The 22,581-nt window shown below is 41.5% G+C and overlaps 1 protein-coding gene across 6 annotated transcripts in view; it reads right to left on the bottom strand.

Annotated features, from left to right (window-relative positions):
- Pip5k1b (phosphatidylinositol-4-phosphate 5-kinase type 1 beta) overlaps positions 1-22,581 on the bottom strand; it is a 244,680-nt gene that overhangs the window by 61,060 nt on the left and 161,039 nt on the right. For all 6 annotated transcript variants that reach the window (XM_070035696.1, XM_070035693.1, XM_070035694.1 and 3 more), the window contains 3 exons: positions 5,314-5,525; positions 1,859-1,942; positions 1,688-1,736 (listed from right to left, as the gene is read on the bottom strand). In XM_070035696.1, coding sequence (XP_069891797.1) covers positions 1,688-1,736; positions 1,859-1,942; positions 5,314-5,525 — 345 coding nt within the window. The remainder of the gene's footprint in view (positions 1-1,687; positions 1,737-1,858; positions 1,943-5,313; positions 5,526-22,581) is intronic.

Genomic DNA, 22,581 nt, shown 5'->3' with positions numbered 1-22,581 from the left:
GTAACTTCCGCCTGACCTGTACTCCTTCTCATTATTTCTGGAGTTTAGAAATATCAGCAGGCTGCTAGGGACTTAACAGTGCTGCCTTTAAAGAAGAAGATTGTTTGTTTCTCTTTGTCATAAAGAAATACTTCCAAATAAGAGCCACGTTGATAAATAAGCCAAAACAATTCCTGATGACTGCTTACAATCTCCCAAGTGTATTAGCAGCAGGGATTTTCTAAAACAAAACCAAACTACACACACACAAATATGAAAACAACAAAAACAAAAACAGAAGGTCTGTTTGAAGCAGAGCAGGCCAGGGCCGGATTCAGCCAACGCTGTCAGAAATCTCACCTATGATAGGTGAGATTTAAGTCATTGAAAAACCAGCAGGGGAAGGACTCAGGAGGGTATTTGCTGCCTCTCCCTTCCAAGGTCAAGGTGCTATGTAATCTCTACCTTTTTCAGTTGGAAAAACAACTAAAATTAACTAACTACCTTGACCTTTTCATAGGCCAAGTCTTTGATGTGAATAAGCCCAGGGTTAACACTGAGATACAAGTTTGTAAGCCTGTTTACAAGTACATTCATTTTAAAAGTCAGTTATTAGTCCATGGACAAAATATAGATCTTTCACGTTGAAAGGTTATTCAGGCTCTTCCACAGAGCTGAGAAATGTGTGTTCTTTTCCAGAAAGGAGAAGAATGGTATCTGTAATGTATCCTCTTTCAAAGGGAAGTGTCAGCACATATCTTACAGGGAACTGATCAATATATTCTTCGCAAATGTCACATCCAGTCATTACAAGAGAGATGCTGAGGCCAATAAATGGTTTGTCAGCAGCAGGAAGTTCAAATGCATCATCAAGATGCAACCATGCATGTGCACATATGTGTGTGCATGGGTGCAGGTACGTGTGTGTGTGTGTGTGTGTGTGTGTGTGTGTGTGTGTGTGCATAAATCCACACTCAAACATTTTCACTTTCTATGCCCTTATTGTGTTGTCAGCCATTGCAATTGAGCCCGGACTGCATTATCCATCACCATCACAAAGAAGGGAGGGTACTATTGCCAGGCCCTTAAGTAGAGGCCAAGTCTGGAAAATGAGTTCAAATCCAGGCTGCTTTCCCTCAAAGCAGGCCTTAAATTCCTCCCTCTGTAGCTTGAGCTTCTGAGAACTTAATTTTTATTTTTATTTTTTGTCGGTTGTGGGACTTGAACTCAGGGATCTGGGTGCTGCCCCTGGGCTCTTCTACTTAAGGTTAGCACCCTACAACTTGGAGCCACAACTCTATGTTTGGTTTTCTGGTGGTTAATTGATAAAGACTTTTCTAAGCCCAGGCTGGCTTTGAACTGTGATCCTCAGATCTCAGCCTCCTGAGTAGCTAGGATGACAGGTGTGAGCCACAAGCACCCAGCCTAATTTCCTACCGTTCCTGAAAAAGTATTCATCTCTTCTCTCTCCACTATCTTATGAAGAGCCAGTCAATATTGTCTATTCTATTCCATGTCCCTCTTTGGCCACAAGGCTGGATGTTATTTTGCTCAAATCATTATTCAAATTTCTGTGCGCTCTGTTCTTAGCTTTGAACCAATCTTCTAGCCTATGATTCTGAGTTTATACAGGCCTTCTCTTAGGCACACTGGGCAATCCTGAAAAATGAGAAATGTGTGCATCTGAACTAAGACATGGGTCACTTACCCCGTCATAAACAAGAGCTTTCCAGGAATGTTCTAGCTTCTTCATTAACCTGAATGCAAACACATGCAAAAGGAACAGAGAATGTAAAATCATTCCTAGTTGGTGAATTTTCAGAAACTTTAAAAAAGACTCATGTTGAAGTAATAAAAGCACTTAGCAAAAATTTCTCACCTATATGATTGTAGAATGTCAATAATGCCCATGAATAAAAGTAGTTTTTCTCCCTTATGGCTTTTAGCGGGAATGCCTCCCATCCTGTTGGCAGAGACACAGAAAATAGTTTATCATCTACAAATTCAAAGTTGAGGCTCTCACCACAATCATTTATTTTTTTCCCATCATTTCAAATGCTCCCAGAATCTCCACAAAGAGTAGAACCTCATAGCTGTCCAAGCTGTGGAGTTGGATGGGAAGAATGCAACTTCAGAATTATTCCTACCTAAGCCAGGTTGGCGACTCACATCTATAATCCTAGTTTACTTGGGAGGGTAAAAGTTCTCAAGACCCCATCTTAACCCATAGCTTGGCATGGTGGTGTGTGCCTGTCACTTCAGCTACTCAGGAGGCAGAGGTTGGGAGGATCATAGTTCTAGGCCTGCCTGGGCAAACAGTTTTCAGGACTCTTGCAACAGAAAATGCTTGTAATCTGGTGTACAGCAAGAAGTACAAATAGGAAGATTACAGCCCAGGTCAGTCTAGGCAAAAAGTGAGACCCTATCTCAAAAATAAAAGGAACAGTCATGGGCCAGAGGCTCACACCTGTAACCCTCGCTACTTGAGAAACTGAGAGTGGGAAGATTGATGTTGGAGGTTAGGTCAAGCAGAGAAGTGAATGAGAGCCTCTTTAACATGCGGCTGGATGTAGTGGCACATGCCTATCATCCCAAGGTACTTGGGAGGCCGAGACTGAGAGGATTGGGGTACTAGGCCCAGCCCAGACAGAGAGCTCTGAGAGACTCTATGTCCCCAGAAGGGAAGCTGGACATAGTGGTGTACACCTGTGATCTCGGTGATAACGGGAAGGAAGCCTGTAGGAGTAGATCACAGCTCAGTCAAGGGCTAACCAAGACTTCATCCTAAAAATTATCAGTGAAAAATAGGGCTGGAGGTTTGGTATAGTGAAATCATGACAGCCTAGCCCATGGGAGGCTCTGAAGTCAAACTCCAGTATTGAAACAAACAAAAAACAAAGAGAAAAGGCCTGGTGGTATGGCTCAAGTGGTAAAGCACCTGCCTAGCAAAAGCAAAGGCCTGAGTTCAAATCCCAGTACTACCAAAATAAAAAACAAGACAAAAAGTCTTATTTTAAAACTGAGCAATAATTTTTGCTGGGCACCGGTGGCTCATGGCTGTAATCGTAGCTACTTAGGAGGCTGAGATCTGAGGATCGAAGTTCAAAGCCAGCATAGGCAGGAAAGTCCATGAAACTCTTATTTCCAATTAACCACCAGAAAACTGGAAGTGGCGCTGTGGCTCAAGTGGTAGAGTATTTGCCTTGAGCTGAAGAGCTGAGGTACCATGCCCAGGCCCAGTGTTCAGGCCCCACAACCAAAAAAAGTAATAGTTCTTTTCTGATGTGAAGAATAAGATATATCTTCTAGGAGATTAAAAAAATACAATATAGAAAATATGTAAGCAATAACCTCTGTTTTCACTGTATTTGGTGTCGGTCTAATTTGGGGAGGGGAAGGGAAAAAACAAAATGCATAAACAGGGATACAGGTTGACCCATTGTAACAATGAGATGTACAAGACACTATGTTGAAAAACAAACTTTACAATTTAGGTGGGGGAGAGGGAGGGAGGGAGTGTAGTTGTGGAGGTGGGAGGGAAGGGATGGTAGGGGAAAAACAAAGGAGGAGGCAACAATGCTTGATAGGAAATGTACTCATTACCTTGCTCATGTAACTGTAACCCCTCTGTACAGTAGTTTTACAATAAAAAAACTTATTAAAAAAAGCTAAGAAAAGAAATAATGAAGTAAAACAAAATAAAGAGAAAATATGTAAGCAACAATAACAACAACAACAATTATCTCCATGACACAGAAATTTAACATTTGGCCTACCTTTCCAGTATGTATGTGATTAATCCACACAGGGGGCTATTAATTTATGGTATTTATAGTATGAATTGTGTACTTGTTAAATAACAAACATTTCCTCACAGCCAATGGTAACGTGATATGTGTGAGTGAGCACATGTGTGTAGTCAGGGAACAGAATCAAGGCTTGCTACAATAATAATACACCCAGCCTTGCTAAAAGCACTTTGTCCTTTACGTTATGCTCCCAACTTTTTGTTTTTGTTTTGTTCTTAAGATAGGATCTCATTACAACCTTTGCCTGAACTGGCTTCAAATTCAAGATCCTACTGCCTCCACCTTCTGAGTAGCTGGTATTACAGGCCCGCAACACCATGCCTGACAGTAATGTGACTAAAAAAATAGTTGTGTCAGTGGCTGGGAAGGTGGCTCAGTGGTAGAGTGCTTGCCTCACATGCATGAGGCCCTGGGTTCGATTCCTTAGCACCACGTAAGCAGAAAAAGCCAGAAGTGGCGCTGTGGCTCAAGTGGTAGAGTGCTAGCCTTGAGCTGAAGAGCTGAGGGCCAACGCCCAGGCCCAGAGTTCAAAAAAAAAAAAGTTGTGCCAGCCCCAGGTTTATTTGTCTTTGGGAGGATAAGAGGACACAGAAAAGATAGGACAAAGGGGGAACAAATACAGCAGTGGTACTCAGTAGATACTATGTGGAAAATGAGCTATACAACTTGTGGGTGGGGACAGGAGGAAAAAACTGGGAGAGAGCGAGGGAAGGGGTGACATGGTTCAAAAAGAAATGTCCCCATGACCTGACTTATATAACTGTGACCCCTCTGTACATCACCTCTACAATAAACATACAGTATATTAAAAACAAGAGTTGCGTAATATTTCACAGACTAGTTTTCCACGTGGTGATTGAACATGCTGTTGGAGTTGCAGGAAGGATTTTAAAAAGGACTTAATGCATGCTCACTTCCTCTATAAAAGAGAAATATGTGTGTGGCTTAGTCACTGCCGGGGAATTCCTAGAAGGCAGGCATTTTCCAGCTACAGGAAGTCATTTCTTCTTTTAGTCTCCTTGTTCAGCTAGAGAGGCAGCCAACCATCCCGTTAATCTTCGTGGGTTGAGGTTGTTTCTGTCGACAATACACACTTATCACAGTTTAATCTGGCAGTGGTTATGATGTCTGGCTGAGGTAGTCCAGATCTGCCAGGCCACAGGACCAGATCAACCAAGTCTCCTTCAGGCAGATAAACAAACACCCCGTTTCAAAAGAAACTGGCATACGTGTTCATTCAAAGCATCTTCTTCTCCCTTATGGTATTAAAAAGTGGGGAGATAATTTTCAGCCATGATGTAAAAATGGAGCCATTTGGAAGGAATAAACCATATCTGTGAAAGAATGCCCAGGAAACTGCTACTCACTAATCCAGATGACAAAAGAGAAAGGCTGGTTTAATCCACATTCACACCCAGCAAGAATCCACTAGGGGATGTGATTGCTTGGAATTACTGGCTGAGGGTGGGGTGGGTTGGGGCGGAGGGGGAGGGGTTGTTGGTTTGTATTCAAGGGCTGCTCTTACGTGTCTGGGTTCTCTGTTATGATCCCATCTCCAGATTTCCCCGGACCCTGAATAGATTCCATGGCTGTTGAGTAGAGCACTTTCTGCACCCCGGGGCGCTTTGCATCAGGCATGTTTTGGGTAGGTTCCTCTTCTTTGTCTTTAAGAGAATGGTCCAAGACATGGATTCCTAGCAAAAGGCTGTAGTCCATGATCTTGAAGCTTTCTAGCACCTGGGGGAAGTAATAAAGGAGAACGAGGAGGCTGGTCAGTGCTAATCGCTGTGCAGTCAGAGAGCTCTAGACAAGGCCCTCCCGCATCCCTCCTAGGAAGGAGCTGATAGGGGAAACGTGGAAAATGGAACCACATAATTCCAGGGGATGGGCGGGCTGGGAGAGATGGGAAAGAAAGGTGGAAAGGGTGAAAGATGTACTTGATCCTTTGGTCCCATAAACTTGATCCCATAAACGAACATGTTGAATTGAAAAATGCCGTTTTACAATGACTTAAAGATCCTGTAGAAACAAAAGACTCAAGGCTGCCTAGTGAAAGTTTTATGCAAATTAAAAATCAACACCAGGAAGTAGGTACTCGAAGGGTGGGGATGGGGCCCTCCTACAAAACTGAGATGTGTGACGGAAGGAAGGGTTGGATGACTTTGTACAACTACTTAAAGATTAAAAACAAACCACCACCACCAACAACAAAAAACAACCCCAGCTTGTCAATCTCCAGAAACTTGCACCAATAATCCCAGCTACTCAGGAGGCTGAGATCAGTGGATCATGTTTCTTTTTTTTTTTTTTTGTGGGTTGTAGGGCTTGAACTCAGGGTCTGGATGCTGTCCCTCAGTTCTTCAGGTCAAGGTTAGTGCTCTACCACTTGAGTCACAGCACCACTTCGGGTTTTCTGGTGGTTAATTGGAAATAAGAGGTTTACAGACTTTCCTGCCCCAGCTGGGTTTGAACTGGGATCCTCAGATCTCAGTCTCCTGAGTAGCTAGGATGATAGGCATGAGCCACCAGCAACTGGCAAAGGATCACATTTCTAAGCCAGACCGGGCAGGAAAGGCTGTGAGACTATCTCCAATTAATTAGCAAAATGAAACGAAACAAAAGCCAGAAGTTGACCTGTGGTTCAAGTAAGGGGTAAAGAGCAAAATAGGGAATAGCACCCAGGCACTGAGATCAAGCCCTAGGACTGGCATTAAACAAACAAACAAAATAAACAAATCCCAGCATGTCTTTTCTTCTCCCTCTATGAATGGTTTACTAATAGCATTTCTTGAACATTGTCATGCACAGGGTACAAAGTGATTTACTTGAATTCGGTCCTGAAATAACACTTGGAGCTAGGTACTCTATTATAGGTCTCTAGTTTACAGATGGAAAGAGCTAAAGGAATTTGCTCAACCCCACACAGCATGTAAGTGGCAGGGATTCAAGAGGACAACCTGGCATCTACACTGTCTCTATAATTTGTTCCCGATACAGCGGGGAGACACAGATGGAATGTGCTTTTGCCTGGATTCTCCTTTCAAAGCCTGACTTTCAAAGGTGCCATTCAGTTCCTGATATCAAGTCTTCTCTCCCCCCCCCCCAAATATATGATCTCCACAAAGAGCAGGACTTAAATGTATAATTATCCACTCAACAGTGAGTGGGGAGGGGAAGGAATTAAAAGAATATAGATTCAGTCAGGCAAAAGAGGAACAATGACAGGAGATGACGTTGAGCTCAGGGTCTCTCCAAGATGGTACCACAAAGCAGGGAGACATTTCTACCTAGAGAAAGAATGCTCAGGAAGAAGAACCTGATGATGAGGGGTTTCCTGTATGCAAATGTTCTTCTACTAGATTTTATGTATTCACCTTTACAACAGAATTAAAAAAATATCTGGCATACTTCATACTAGCTGCTCAGGAGATCAGCACAGCCCAGAATGTGAGGACAGCCATCTTTGAACCTATATGACAATCTCCACAATCTCTCCTTAGACAGTAGATAGACCATACCATGGCCTCCAGTACAGCCTATAAGCGCATGTTTAACCCGAGAGAAAATACCCAGAGCTCTTATGCATCGAATGTTCCTTCAGCCTGGCTATTGATCAGTTGTTTATGAGGGCCAGGCTAGAAAATGGAACCCGTGGCTGCCACTTTATGGATATGACAAAAGGTCTTGTTTCTATGGCATAAGTGGCCTTCAACATAGGTCCTGGTTATCTTTACCGTCAGTGAGGAAAACCAACTAACTTATAAGTGAATGGCAATTATTCCAGAATGTTTTCCCTTCATTCTTTGGTTTGTATTTCTAGAAAGGATGTAAACAAGAGCCGAGAGTAAAGGCATATTACTTAAGAAGCTTAGGACATGACATTTTCTAGCTCAAGAGACTATGAGTGGCCTGATAGTCAGGCCAAAGCAGCCTGTGACATCAAGATTAGAGAAGAGGGCAGGGAAGGTGGCTCAGTGGTAGAGTGCTTGCCTTGCATGCATGAGGCCCTGGGTTTGATTCTTCAGCACTACATAAGCAGAAAAAAAAAGCTGGAAGTGGCACTGTGGCTCAAGTGGTAGAGTGCTAGTCTTGAGCTGAAGAGCTGAGGGACAGCGCCCAGGCCCAGAGTTCAAGCTCCACGACTGCCACCCCCTCCCTCCCAAAAAAAAAGATTAGAGAAGAAGCTGGCTGCCAGTGGCTCACGCCTGTAATCCTAGCTATTCAGGATGCTTAGATCTGAGGCTCACAGTTCAAAGCTAGCTCCAGTAGGCAAGTCTGTGAGCCTCTTATCTTCAATAAATTACCAAAAAAAAAAAAAAAAAAGCCAGAAGTGGAGCTGTGGCTCAAGTGGTAGAGTGCTAGCCTTGAGAAAAACAAAATCCTCCGGACAGCACTCAGGTCCTAAGTTCAAGTCCCAGGACTGGCAAAAAAAAAATTAGAGAAATCAGAGAGATAACTCTCCTGACCGCTGGCCTAGCACTTGAGCAGCACGCCTACCTGTTGCTTCGCCATGGTGATGCAGACTTGCCCTGAGCAGCAGACACCAGGGAAGACAAGACTGTTTTATGTCAGCAGCGCCAAGGGCCCAGCCTCTTGAAGGAAAGAACTAATGACATCACATGCTTTCTTTAGACAGAAACAAGGGGTAGAGGCATTTAGCCCCCACACTGAAATGATGGCTTGGGAGCATTTCCCACCCATACCATCTCACGGCCTCTCCACAGGATCACCGCACATGCATGCCGAATTTCCTACTCACACTTCCAAGAACTAGTGCTTCCCTTCTTACAGACACTGTTGGAAAGGGTCTGGGGAATGAAGAGAACAAGTGAGCGTGGGCATCTCCCTGTGCCTCAGTTTCCTCTGTGTGCCTGTTGCCCACAGAGCTTGGGAAGACGAACTATGACAAAGTGGGTTTTTAGTTGCGACCTAAGGCCATTATAATAATCATTCACGTGATTCGTTCCTCACACTAGCCTGAGAAAGTACAGGAGTGAACTTGAATGTAACATCTTTGGAGTTGCCTCCCTGAAAATAAAAATGAAAGCCAACACAACTAAAGAATACCACTGCATGCCTAGCCTGTGTATCAGTGTCATTCTGGCAAGTCCTGATTTCTTTAAATGCTGTGGGTTTGTGTGTACCCAAACAGTGCGTCATCGATGCGCGACAGGAAAAAGTGGCCAATGGCATAGCCCTATAACCTGGAAGGGCAATAGTCCCATTTTCAAATGGCCTAAACCACAGCCCTGTGCCCTGCCCAGCCCACACCACCCATCTGTAATGTTTTCTCCAAAGCAGCAATCTGGCTTCAAAAGCAAATGATACCTAGACTCTGTAAGAAGATGGTAGATCATCTTAACATGTCCATAATCACCCACAGAGCTCAGAGTGGCCAAGACTCACACTATCCTCTCTGGTCAATTTTTCTCTGCAAAATACCCATAGATTAGTTTGGTTTAGTAAAAAGTTCTATTTATGAATTTGTGTGTGTGTGTACCTGTTCTGGGATTTGAACTCAGGGCCTGGGTGCTTGCTGTCCTTGAGCTTTTTTGCTCAAAATGGCTAGTGTTCTATCACTTGAGTCACTGCTCTGCTTCTGGCTTTTTGATGCTTAATTGGAGAGAAGAGTATCAAAGACTTTCTGCCCAGGCTAGCTTTAAACCACAATTCTCAGTTCACAGTTGCCTGAATAGCTAGGATTACAGGTATGAACCACAAGCACCCAGCTGAAAATTTTTTTTCTCTTGTTTCCCGCACTATCCAACCTGAACCTGCCTATAGACAGGCCAGAGGTACCTGGACATTCAACAGGTAATAGGCAGACAGGCAGTGGTCCAGCTACCCTGATCTGATCATTACCCATTGTACAGATATGCCATATGCCACTGACCCAGCTGTGGTAGCGCACAACTGTAATCCCAGAAATTGGGAGGCAGAGACAGGAGGATCATGAGTTCAATGACAGCTTGAGCTATATGAGACCCAGTCTCAAAACAAACAAACATAGACCCAAACATGCAGCAACACCAAAACATTGTACTTGTAAATTCATAAATTACATCGTGCTACTTAAAAATTAAAATAAATGTTAAAAACCCTTAAGACAAAATTAACTCAGACAGAATACATAAAATATGTTAAAGTGATCATATTCCTTGAATTCATCTCTAGAGGGTGCTGAATTTTCCTTTAGAAGGCCACATCTTCTATTTTTAAAATAGGAGATAAAAGAAATTCTATTCCCACTGTGTGATAAATGGACAATTATAGTTAGATTTTTAGTTAGGCAAAAACAACCATCCTCAAAAAGAAAAGAAAAGAAAACTTAAGAATCAGAAAGAGAAATAATATGTATATATTTTGAATCAAATTAAAAACTTCTGTAGTGAAAAGCTGGGAGAAGAGAGTTTAATCCAGTTTTTTTTAAATTTTAAGATTCCCATCAATAGTGTTACTCATATGCTCTCAGTCCTTTAATTAAAGGATTTGATAAATCTGCCAACATCCCTTGTGTGAGATTTAACAGTGAGCAATATATGTAACACAATGGTTGGTTCAGTATATCACTCCTGTGCACATTTATTTCCAGAATGTCAGCCTGACCTTATGGTTCTGGTGGATTCTGTACCTGTGAATTTGCTATTCAAAACAGTTACAGCACAAGTCCATCTAGCTTGAGAAATATTCTTGTTTACAGAGCAAACGAACAGTAGTCATTACCCAAGCTATATAAACTCCAAGCTAGTCTGCAGTGATTTTTTTTTTCTTTTTGGTGCTGGTTGTGTGGCTTGAACTCAGGGCCTGGGCACCGTCCCTGACATTTTTTTTTTCCCTTAAGGCTAATGTTCTACCACTTGAACCACACTTCTACTTCTATCTTTTTGGTAGTTAATTTGAGAGAAGACTCTCACAGACTTTCCTGCCTGGGCTGCACACTGTGATCCCTAGATCTCAGCTTCTTGAGTAGTTAGGATGACAGGCGTGAGCTACCAGTGCCTGGCTAATTTCCTTCTTTCTAATGATTTGACTTCAGTTTCTTTTCAGGCTTCATTCCTGACTCCCTTGCTTGTTTAATCCATATCCCGAAAGCCTTCATGCTCTTGCCATTACATGGTGCTAATGCCCCAATTTAACAACTCAGTTCCTCCATGTTATGACCCTGCTCATGTCTCTTTATTACTTAACATCAGACTAGAGTTACCCCCGCCCCCAACTCAAATGAGAATTCTTTAATTATGCCTAAATATGCTAGGAAGATGTAAGCCCGAATGGTTTTGCTCATGTTGTTTCTTCCAGAACATTCTTGGCATCTTCTTAACTCTTTGCAGGTTTTTAGAGCCTAAATCAACTCCTACCTCCATGAAAACTGTACTAATGATTTCGATGAACTGATAGGTATTCTCTTCCATTAAAACACAAGCACATGATCAGAACTCAGGGGCTAGCTGTATTTTTATCATACATATAAAATGTTGAGGCTCAACAAAGGTTTGTTTTGCTTTGTGCTTCTTACTGTATGCTCTGAACGTATTTGTCAACACTGCTTTCTATGTCTATAAGCAAGCAAACCCCAAACAGTCAGCAACGAAGAGTGTCTAAGACTGCACTCTTGTGTCCTAAATAAAAATAACTCAATACTTGTGCATCATGATTACAGTGCCTAAAAACTTCTCAGCACCGAGAGCATCTATTATGATTATGTGCTGTGTTGTCAGAAAAATAATGACAAAAGACCACTCTGTTTTCAAGCCTGCCTACATTATAAGGATTTTATAAACACCGTGTCAAGGGCACAAATCAAGATGATATTTATAGACATTCTTTTAACTTACTGTTTAGTAGACACACAAGTAGATGGCAGGTAAAAGGGAGGTTGTTTTGCTATCAACTAAGCTGCACTTTGAGTCTGGAGAGACCAGCACATTTAGTGAGGAGGCTTTGTGAAGACAAATGTTGTCGCAGGCTGGTTCAAGTGCAAATTATTTAGTTACCCCAGAATGCTTGGTGCTGGCCCTAGGTCACAGACTTTATAACACATCTCGAAGCTTCCTGTTCTCTGTCCCCTGCTTTTCTAAACCTTTAGGAAGGCAAAGTTAAATTAGCATAAGACAATCATTATATAAACCACTAGGAAACCGGAAGTGGCGCTGTGGCTTAAGCGGTAGAGCGCTGGCCTTGAGCTGAAGAGCTGAGGGACAGTGCCCAGGCCCAGAGTTCAGGCCCCACGACTGACCAAAAGAAAAAAAAAGTGATCAAATGATAATTTCCAACTTTACTGCTCCTAATGATTCAGTGCTTATGTACAGTGCGGTCATCACAGAGAGAAGGCATTCTAGCATGAGCCTCGTGATGGCAGAAGACATCATATAGGGAATTACACAGAAAACTGACTAGCCTCCCCCAGAACCAACGACCACACTGCTGGATAAACAGATGAGAAAGACACTTGTGAAACCAAGAAATACAGCCAGCAAAATGCAGACTCGGTAAAGGCAAACAGCTCCATTTCTTTGAACTTTGCTTTCAAAAATGCTAGAAAAATAATGGAAAAGTAGGAGTTAAATACTTTATTTAAACTCTGATCCAATTTTTTTAAACCCTCTTCTTCTGAAAAAATTAGAAACCTAAATATTTGATCAGTTAGAATTACGATGATTTTAAATGTACAATAATGCTATCTTAGTATCTTTCAGCGGGGGCGGGGCCAGCATGAAGAGATTCTTACTAAAATAGGTCTGACTAAAATCACATGGTGTCTGGGATGTGTTTCAAATTATAGGGGAAATTAGACAGTAAAACAAGACATGTTTTCCTGTGAGTTAAAAATATATCTATATTTTTGTGTCAACTTTTATATGTGTTTGAACTTTTCAAAACTAAAGTTTCACATACTGCTTTGAGATTTCTATACTTGGAGTTAGCCTCTTCTCTCTCAACTGTTAACGGGCTAACCATGCCATGGATACAATTCAAGATTAGTAATCTGGGATATTGACTAAAGTGGTGAAAGGAAAAAACTAGCTGGGTTCTAGACTAATCTTGTTTTTTGATGGAGAATCTAAAGAGTAAACAGGAGCTGACTGAAAAATGTATCCAGGGTCCTTAGTAATTCCTTTAGCTAGTCTATCATATAATCTAGTTACTACATAAGGAGTTGGTGGTTGGCATGAAACATTTGTGGTAATCTAGTGATATAAGCAAGTTTGAAATAGTATGTAGGAGATATTATGCAAATGGACATTCCATTTTATGCAAATAGAAATATCAATTTAGGGACAAATCAATTGGAGTGTTTTCTATACCTAAGTAGGTCCCTCAGAGTATAACACCAGAATGTCTTGTACATGCAAGTTAGAACTGAATGCTGTCCTTTGAATTTAATTTCCTCAATAAGAATCAGAGTGTTCTTTGCTAATGTAATAAAGAGAAAACACAGACTGTGACAAGACATAATTTTGGCTGGTAAAGCAGAATGAAATAAATAACAATTATTAAATCCTTAGCCTAGTTATCACAATAATATGCTTTGTATTATGCCTTATATAGTGATTTAAAACTCTAGACTGCTCTGGATTTACCTGAACATTCTCCCTCCCTTCTTCCCTCCTTGCTTCCTCCCCTTTCTTCCTTCCCCCTCCTCCCTTCTTCCTTCATTCCTTCCCCCTGTTGTTTTTTACTTAAAAAACTGAAGTGGTTGATTCATATGCATTAGAAATAATCATACAACATGCAGGATTTTATACACACATATACATACATACTCAGGGTTTTTATTTTGGACACAGGATATTGCTATATAGCTCAGGCTGACCTTGAATTCATGACCTTCCTGCCTCAAGTATCCCCCACCAAAAAAATACTGAGATTATAGGTATGTGTCACTATGACTGACTTTGAGTAATATTTTTTGGGGGAAATCTAGAGAATCTGATCATATAAAATATTATTTATTGAAATCAACTCTAGGGAATGGAAATGAGAGTTTTTTCCCCTTATTGCTATTTTTGTTTTCTTTCTTTTTGTCTTATTTTTTCATTGATCAGTTTGGGGAAATGGAGGGACATAGGCTAAACAAAGGCAGCAGTGGTACTCACTAGACACTATGTTGAAAAGACAACTTGTGGGTAGGGATGGGAGGCAAAAACTGGGAGAGAGAGTGAGGGAAGGGGTAACAATGTTCCAAAAGAAATGTACTCATTACCTAACTTATGTAACTCTAACCCCTCTGTAGATCACCTTTGTAATAACAACAAAACAAGGAAAAAAAAGATCTAGAGAGAAGAGTAACATGTGCTTTATCAAAATACTAAAAAAATGTTTTCTTTCAAGGAAGAATGCTAGGCGAGATGGAAAGGACAGTCATTTGCCGGAGGAAAGATCATATGAACAGGTCTGGACTACACAGTCAGGGATGACAAGCCATGAATGGGCCCAGAGCCTTTCGGAAGCCAATGTGTGACCCTTTGTTTCAAGGAAACCCCATCCTGGTACTCTCCTCAGCACTGAGTGACTAAAGAGAGTTCTATACAATTCAAATGAATTGCTCTCTTTGAGAAAGCCTTCCCACTGGCCTTCCTGGAAAGCTATAGTGAAGAATACAAGAAGGTGGTGATTTAGCATACGAACCATGTCATATAATGTGCCACAAGGCATATTTCTGAACCATTCTGTGACATTTTCCCCCTCCTGGAAGTTCTCAGCTAGATCCTGAGTCTGTGTGACTCAGTCCCTCTCTGCAGTCCAGCTGTCCACAAGACATGGCGCCTCACCGCCATTTTCTAAGTGGTGAGGATATCACTCCCTTCATCTCTTGTGGCATAGCATTCACTCATTGTGCTGTTTCTCTTTAGGATGTCTGTGACTGCCTGGCTTACAACCAGCACCTAGCATCAGTGCCAACGTCAAGGCTTTTCTCTACACAATTTCAAGGGTACTCCCACTAGGCCCCCTGTGGCCACTTCCTTCCTACTGCAACTCCCCTCTGCTTTCCTAGGATCCCCTACAGTAAGGAGGATACATATTTCCTTCCCTTAGTTCCCTCCCCTCAGACACGGTGACAATGGGACTTCCACTGACTTTATCTCTAACACTTAAGGTCCTCTACAAACGCAAAGACAGGTAGCTATTTTCTTTCCCCACAAAAAAGTAGGCAATTCTATTACTCAAGCGGCATTCTATGCATAGGCCCCAAGACTCCAGCTTTCATGATCACGTTAAAAAAATCACATATTTATTATTACTACACATTTTCTGATCACATATTTAAGTTTCTAGGAGGACTTCAGAGCAAAACTAGCTATAAACACCATAACAACAATAAACTCAGGAAGAACTTTAACTTTAAACCTGAGGTAATATTTCTTTCAGGAGAATAAGGTAGTGGGGGAAGTTGTTTTTCAGTTGCCCATTTCCATTCTTTGTGCAGAAAATTTTTATAATACTGTATTTGACCTTGTGCATGTGCATGCATGCATGCATGCGCTGAAGATCAAGCCCAGCACATAGGCAAATACTACAGCTTGAGCGATGCTACCAGCTCTTGTTTTACTTTGTCTTTAGGGAAGGGTCTCTATGTTTACTTTTGCAAGGGCTAGCTTCAATCTTACTGTCTTTCTCTATCTTCCTCTTCTAAGCAGCTGGGAAATACTCCATTTGATTTGAAGGGAGAGTCAATTAAAAACAAAACCATTACTCCTTAACAATCCTTTAATTTCTGTGTTTCACAGAAAATAAGAATTTTCACTAGCCACCTCCCCACTAGGGTAGATCTTCTGTAGATTTACAAAAAACAATCAACTCCATTATAACCACCAAATTCTCCAGAAAAACAAGTCTTGCTTTTCAGGTAGTGGGACTTCATGTTGTCAGGAATCAATAAGTATGATTGCACTTTTCAATAAGTGTTTAAAATTCAATGTTTAGATCACTTATTTTACTTAATACGGCTCCCCTCCTTCCTTGAAGTATGTTGTAAATTTTCAGTAAGTGATTGTTCTGTCTCAATCAATTCGTTGAATTTGACAGTGCCTTCTCTTGATTGCTACAGAATCGACTCTAAGGTTTCCTGTCAGGGGCAGAGGATGATCAACAAGCCTTTCTAGCCTCTGATGTCTGAATATCATTAAAGTTTTCATTTGTGTTGCTTTCCCCCATCAAACTAAAAGCTCCTTAAGGGGCGTAAAATGATGAAGGAACTTGGGTTTGGGGTGAGAGAGACCTAGCGCAGTGAGTTCTGGATTCAGCACCATAGTTCTACACACTAGGAAAGCTTAGCCTTGTCTGATTGTTACTTATTCATTTGTCAAAAATGGCCACAGACAGGTGCCAGTGGCTCACACCTATAAACTTAGCTTCTCAGGAGACTGAGATCTGAGGATAGATCTGCCAGCATAGGCAGGAAAATCTGTGAGACCCTTATCTCCAATTAACCACCAGAAAACTGGAAGTGAAGCTGTGGCTCAAAGTGGTAGAGTGTTAGCCTTGAGCAGAAAAGGTCAGGGACCGTTTTCAGGCCCTGAGTTCAAGCCCCACCTCTGAAAAAAAAAAGTGGCCACATTACACTAGTTATAGCTTTAATGTGGATTAATGAGAGAATCTGCCTGTAAGGTTGAGCACTGCTTGATTCAAAGTGAGTTCACAAAGCGCATTAACCAAGCCAGTCTACAGATGAGCTGAGCCTGGGAAATAAGTCTATGAAATCATGTATTGTACAGTACAATGTGTGTATATTACGCATACATGTTTTAAATGTTAAGCTACTTTGGTATGTATAAGTTAGGTCTAAGATGGAACCCTTTTCCCACTGCAAATTAGAATAATCGTATAAAATATGGAGGATTTACTTTTTGGTTTACACTAAGCTCTTGCTTAGTAGAAAGTTCAGCATAAATCACACAGAAGAATATTTTGGGTTTTGTGGCCTCTCTGCTTCCACCTCACACTGCCTATCTGTCCCTCTTGTTACCACCAGCAGGAGAATCTTTTCTAGTGCCCACAGCATGAGATCTAACCTGCAAAGCCTAAACAAGCATCAGCTCCCTTTCCAAGACTCAGGGACAGCTGTGATGCATGGACAGTCTTCAAGTCACCTCCTGAACGGATACCCAAAGGGAATAAGAAGTCAACACCATGGTGATTTACTGGCCACTTACATATGGTGATCAAATGAGCAATACAAACTTACTTTGGACAATTAAACAAAGTCATAATATTGGCATGATTGACTTTGGCTCTCTGTCATGACAAATCATGTGTAGCTTATTACACAAACACTTTAAAAATTACAGTTATTGATCAAGTAAGGTTCACCATGTTGAAAATTCTCTTTTCTTGCCTTCATTCTTTCTTTCCTTCTTTCTTTCTCTCTCCCTTCTTTCCCTCTCTCTCCCTCCCTCCCCCTCCTTCCCTTCCTCCTTCCCTTCCTCCCTTCCTCCTTTCCTCCCTTTCTTGCCTCTCTTCCCCTCTCTTTCCCTCCCTCCCTCCCTCCCTCCCTCCCTCCCTCCCTTCCTTCCTTCCTTCCTTCCTTCCTTCCTTCCTTCCTTCCTTCCTTCCTTCCTTCCTTCCTTCCTTCCTTCCTTCCTACCTCCTCTCCCTTCCTTCCTTTCTTTCTTGTCTGGGGCTTGAACTTAGGGCCTGGGCACCATCCCTGAGTTTCTTTTGCTCAAGGCTAGTGTTCTACCACTTGAGCCATAGTGTCATTTCCGGCTTTTTCTGAATAGTTTATTGGAGATGAGAGTCTCATGGACTTTCCTGCCCAGGCTGGCTTTAAACCATGATCCTCAGAACTCAGCCCCCTGAGTAGCTAGGATTACAGGCGTGAGCCACAGATGCCCAGCTCTCCTTTCTTCAGAAGACTGATGCCATATGACTACTGAATAAGAACTGGCAAGCTGGCCAACGGTAGGGAGATGAAGCTATACAGCTCCTGTTCCTAAGAAAAGCAGATTTTTAGTAGCAAACATTGGACATGATCTTAAGTAGTCATAATACAATGTTAATAAACTGAAGGCAAGCCCAGTGCCCATGGCTCACACCTGTAATTCTAGCTACTTAAGAGGCTGAGATCTGAGGATCACAGTTTGAAGTCAACCTGGGTAGGAAAGACTGAGAAACTCTTGTGTCCACTAAACTCAGAAAAAGCCAGAAGTGGCAGAGTGCTAGCCTTGAGCAAAAGCAGCTCAGGGACAGTGCTCAGGCCTAGAGTTCAAGCCCCAGAACTGGAAGGAAAAAATGCTGAAGGCTACATAATAGATGTAGATGAAGTGATCTGAAAATGTAGCCTCACTGACATATTTGTTGTTAGATACATACATCCCAAACTCCAGAACCTTAAGCCTCTTACTCCTTGGCAATTGAATTAAGTTCCATGGACATCCTAGCAGGCACAAGACTTAACTGTAAGTTTGTCTGTTTCACTTTCTATCTCTCCTTCCAGAACCTCCAAACTGCTCCTCCATTGCTTTTATCTTTTGCTTTTCTGGAGGGTATACTCAAGTAACTTTTTTTTTTTGGTGTCAGTCCTGGGGCTTGAACTCAGGGCCTGGGCACTGTCCCTAAGCTTCTTTTGCTCAAGGCTAGCGCTCTACCTCTTGAGCCACAGTGCCACTCCTGGCCTTTTCTGAGTAGTTTATTAGAGATAAGAATCTCATAGGCTTTTCTGTCCAGGCCAGCTTTGAACCTCCATCTTCAGATCTCAGCCTCCTGAGTAGCTAGGATTCTAGGTGTGAGCCATCAGCACCTGGCTTTCAGGTAACTTTTTAATAAGAGATTTAAATACGGATCCCAAGAGCCAAAATATAAATAGTGACCTCAGCAAATGCTGACATGAGGAGATATGGACCAAACACATTGCTCGTGGGAATGTAAAATGCTGCAGACTCTGGCAAAGAGAAGGCCAGTTTCTAATAAAAGTAAACATTCACTTCCCCCATACTGTGGTAATTACACTCAGAGAAATGAAAAAATTAGATTCAGGCAACAAACATGAGGGCACAAATTTTGATAGCCACTTAGATGAGACTCAAACGCTAGACCCCGCCCCCTACCAAGGTTCTTTAGCAGATGACTATTAAATTGTGGTATATTTATATAGTGAAATATCACTTGGCAATCAAAACAAGCAAACTATAGTACATGAAATCATGTAGATGGATCTCAAAGGCATTATGCCAACTGAAATAAAAGCTCATCTCGACAGTTACAGACAGCATGATTCCTTTATTTTATTTTTATTTTACTGTGCTAGGGTTTGAATCCAGGACCTTATGCTTGCTAGGCAATAGCTCTACCACTAAGCACTTTTCTAGTGCTTTTGAAATGCCAAATTATAGATCTCGTTGTGAGAAAATTAGGGAGGCACTGTGAAAGAAGGAAGGTATCTGTGGCTCTAAAAGATAACTTGAAGGAACTTTGAGAACGGTTCTATACTTGACTCTGGTCTTGGTGGTTATATAGATCTACATTTATGAATATTTACACAGATGCTCTCCCAACACACATGCATACAAAGCTGGCAAAATTTGAGAAATCTAAATAAAATTTCTAGATCACATTAAAGTAAATTTCCTTGTTATGCTACTATACTAAGACCAGGTAAAATGTTGCAAGTGAGGGAAAGGGGGTAAAGGGTACATGCAATTGCATTATTGCTTCCACTTGCAATTGACTCTACAATTTCATCAAAATAAAAGGTTAAAAAAAGGACTTATGAAGTGGGTGCTGGTGGCTCACACCTGTAATCCTAGCTACTCAGACGGCTGAGCTCTAAGGATTGAGGTTTGAAGCCAGCCTGGGAAGCAAAGTCTCTGAGACTCTTACCTTCAATTTATCACCAAAAAAAGTCAGAAGTGGAGCTGAAGCTCAAGTGGTAGAGTGCCAGTCTTGAGAACAAAAGCTCATGGGCAGTATTCAGGTCCTGAGTTCAAGCCTCAATACCAGCATAAACACACATGCAAAGGACTTAACAGATAGGAACATTAGATAAATTCTTCCAAATATGGCCATGTCTTTATTTCTGTTCTCACCAGGTAACAAGGTGTAGCTAGGTAGTGAAAGGAACTTCCTCACTTCCCCCCCACCCCCCCCGGAACTTGTAGGTTTCCTCCAGCTCAGAAACCTGCCATTCCATGAGTGGGGTTCATTGATTTACTTGCTAATCAACTTAAGATATGCTCTATGCTTATACTGTTATAGTATCCAAATAACTAATATCACAGATAGTAAAACTCATAATGTAAGTTAAAATAATGAAGTAAATAAATACAGTAGTCCTTGTAAAACCTACTTTAAAACACACTGAATTCTTCTGTTGCTTCTTTGGTAAGTCATATTAGTGCTCAGAGCCAATGATATCCCTGAACTCTTTTCATGTTTTCATTGGAATCATTCTTATTGATGAATGGAAATAGGTTGAATTTAATCACCACTACCACTAATAGATGTACATTTATTTCCTATTATATCTGAAGCACGTTTTCCTCCCTGTAGATAATTGGGCAGGAAACCATTATTAAAAGAAAAACTAGATGGCCACTAGTGGTTCACACCTATGATCCTAGCTACTCAGGAGGTTGACATCTAAGGATCTGGGTTTCAAGCCAGTCAGGGTGGACAAACCTGAGAGATTTTTTTTTATCTCCAACTAATCAGCACCAGAGCTGGAAACGTAGGTGTGGCTGAAGTAGAAGAGTGCTACCATTGAGCAAAAAGGTCAAGCAAAAATGTGAGGCCCTGAATTCAAGTCCCAGTACTGACACAAGCACACACACACACACACACACACACACACACCACACGCGTCTACCTTAAATGCAAAAAAAGAAAAAAAGAAGCAAGCAAGAGGAGATCTAAAGGGGAAGTACTAGCGATGATATTAAATTAAGTATCGCATAAAATTGTCCATATAGTAACTCATGCAAACATGCCCACAGCTAATAAGAATCTGGTCTATAAATCAAGAACATGCCATATATAGTTAGAAACATATCATTTTGTACACTAAAAAGTTCCAGTATTCTTAAGTCTAGTTTCATTAAATTCTGAGAACTCATTAATATTTATGGTAACAGTGATTTGTGTGAAAAAAGAAATTCGTTCCACCGTATTGAAAAATTAATAGCTTTGCTGCTCAATGAAAAAAAAAATGTAAAATAAGTCATTTAGGCAATTAATTATCCAGCCTGTGTCTGATACAACTCCCACTTGAAGGATGAAGCAATATTAGGATTGTAAACACAAGTTATCACTAATATGCTTTGTCTCTGTGTCATTTCCCCAGGGTTATCCAAAACTATTGCAGGACATAATAATTTATCAAATTAATGGAATGATATGAGACTCTCTCAGATTTTTCATGGATCAGTTCTACCAGAGAAGAAAGAATCCTAGTGAATTAAAAATGAATACAAAAATAGTGCATAATTGTTCTCCCAAAATGAATTCATAAATTTTCAACTCAAAAGAATATTCATCACAAACTTCTAATACATGCTGAGCACATGCAGTCAGCTGGGTTCTGTAGCTACAGAGTGGGCTGAGCAATGAGCTTTGGTCTTTGAGACATGATGGTCTGACTGGAGAGAGGACCTGTACGTAAGGGATGCAGGAGTCAATATGAACTCATAGTCTAATGTCTATTTACAACACTGCTTTCCTGGGAAAATCACCAAAATACTGCTGCTGAACGAGTAATTCCGTTATGAAGACAGCAAGTAGAATATTCCAATTAAGGCCAAGTGGTTCAATGCAGAGATCATTTGCTTCATTAAATTCTAAGCTGTGACTCATGGAGGCAGCCCAAACTGTGTTCGTACTTGCTCATCTCCATGGAGTGCTTCCCATATTTTTGCTCATGGGTGGTGTTCCTGGACTCTGCATCAGAAAGGCCTGAGCAGCCACATCCCACTAAAGTCATTCCAACTAAAGTCAGTTAACGAAAGTCATTCTCTCCCTGCATCCCAGTGGCAGCCTCCAAGACCTACGGTCTGAGACTTTCAGAGCCTGCCTGCCCTTAGGTCCTGTGTCAGCCTGCCCCGGGGTGTGGCTTATTTCCCATCAACTCCTGCATGTCCTACATGGGCCACTCAAAATTCCTCTAGAAAACTGATCGTAAGCTGAGGCAGGAGAATGGTAAGTGTGAGGCCAGCCTAGACTAGTAAGACTCAAGAGCAAAGACAAAAATCAACAAAAGACAACCAGAAATCCGAGCTTGTTTTATGTCTCAACTCTGCTGAGCCTTGTCCTCTAATGGGACGGGGATCAAGGGCTCCATCCAAATACTGAAGTCAAGATCATGTGCTCTCCCTCCATCCCCAGTTGCTGCTTCCAGGAGCTGTGCATTAGTTTGGGCTGTACTAGAGATTGAACTCAGGGTCTCAGGCTCGCCAGGCAAACACTCTACCATTTGAGCTATACTTCCAACCCTCCCCTCCCTCTATCTTCTTTTTTTTTTTTGCTTTTAGTGTTTGGTTTTCAGATAGAAATTCATGCTCACTTTGCCTGGATTGACTCTATTGGCAATCCTTCTACTTATGTTTCCTGAGTATCTGGGACTGCATGCATGTACCACCATACCCAACCTAGGTCTTCTTTCATGAAGTACTTCCTATCTGTTGGGTCTCACCTTGTATTTTTTAACCATGATAGCCATCTATATCTGTAAGTAATCTTGGCCCCAATAAAGTGATGACAATGGCCTGTATTATCACAATAGCACTGATCACTTACTACCACAAATAGAAAGTAAGAATAATGCAAGTTATCCTCTAGGCTTCCCATACAACAACTAGGCCGA

The sequence above is a fragment of the Dipodomys merriami genome, unplaced genomic scaffold (genome assembly GCF_024711535.1).
Source record: "Dipodomys merriami isolate MVZ:Mamm:240054 unplaced genomic scaffold, mDipMer1.0.p SCAF_26, whole genome shotgun sequence".
In the NCBI taxonomy this organism is placed as follows: Eukaryota; Metazoa; Chordata; class Mammalia; order Rodentia; family Heteromyidae; genus Dipodomys; species Dipodomys merriami.
The sequence above is the reverse complement of the archived record's forward strand: the minus strand, read 5'-3'. Positions and strand labels throughout refer to the sequence as shown.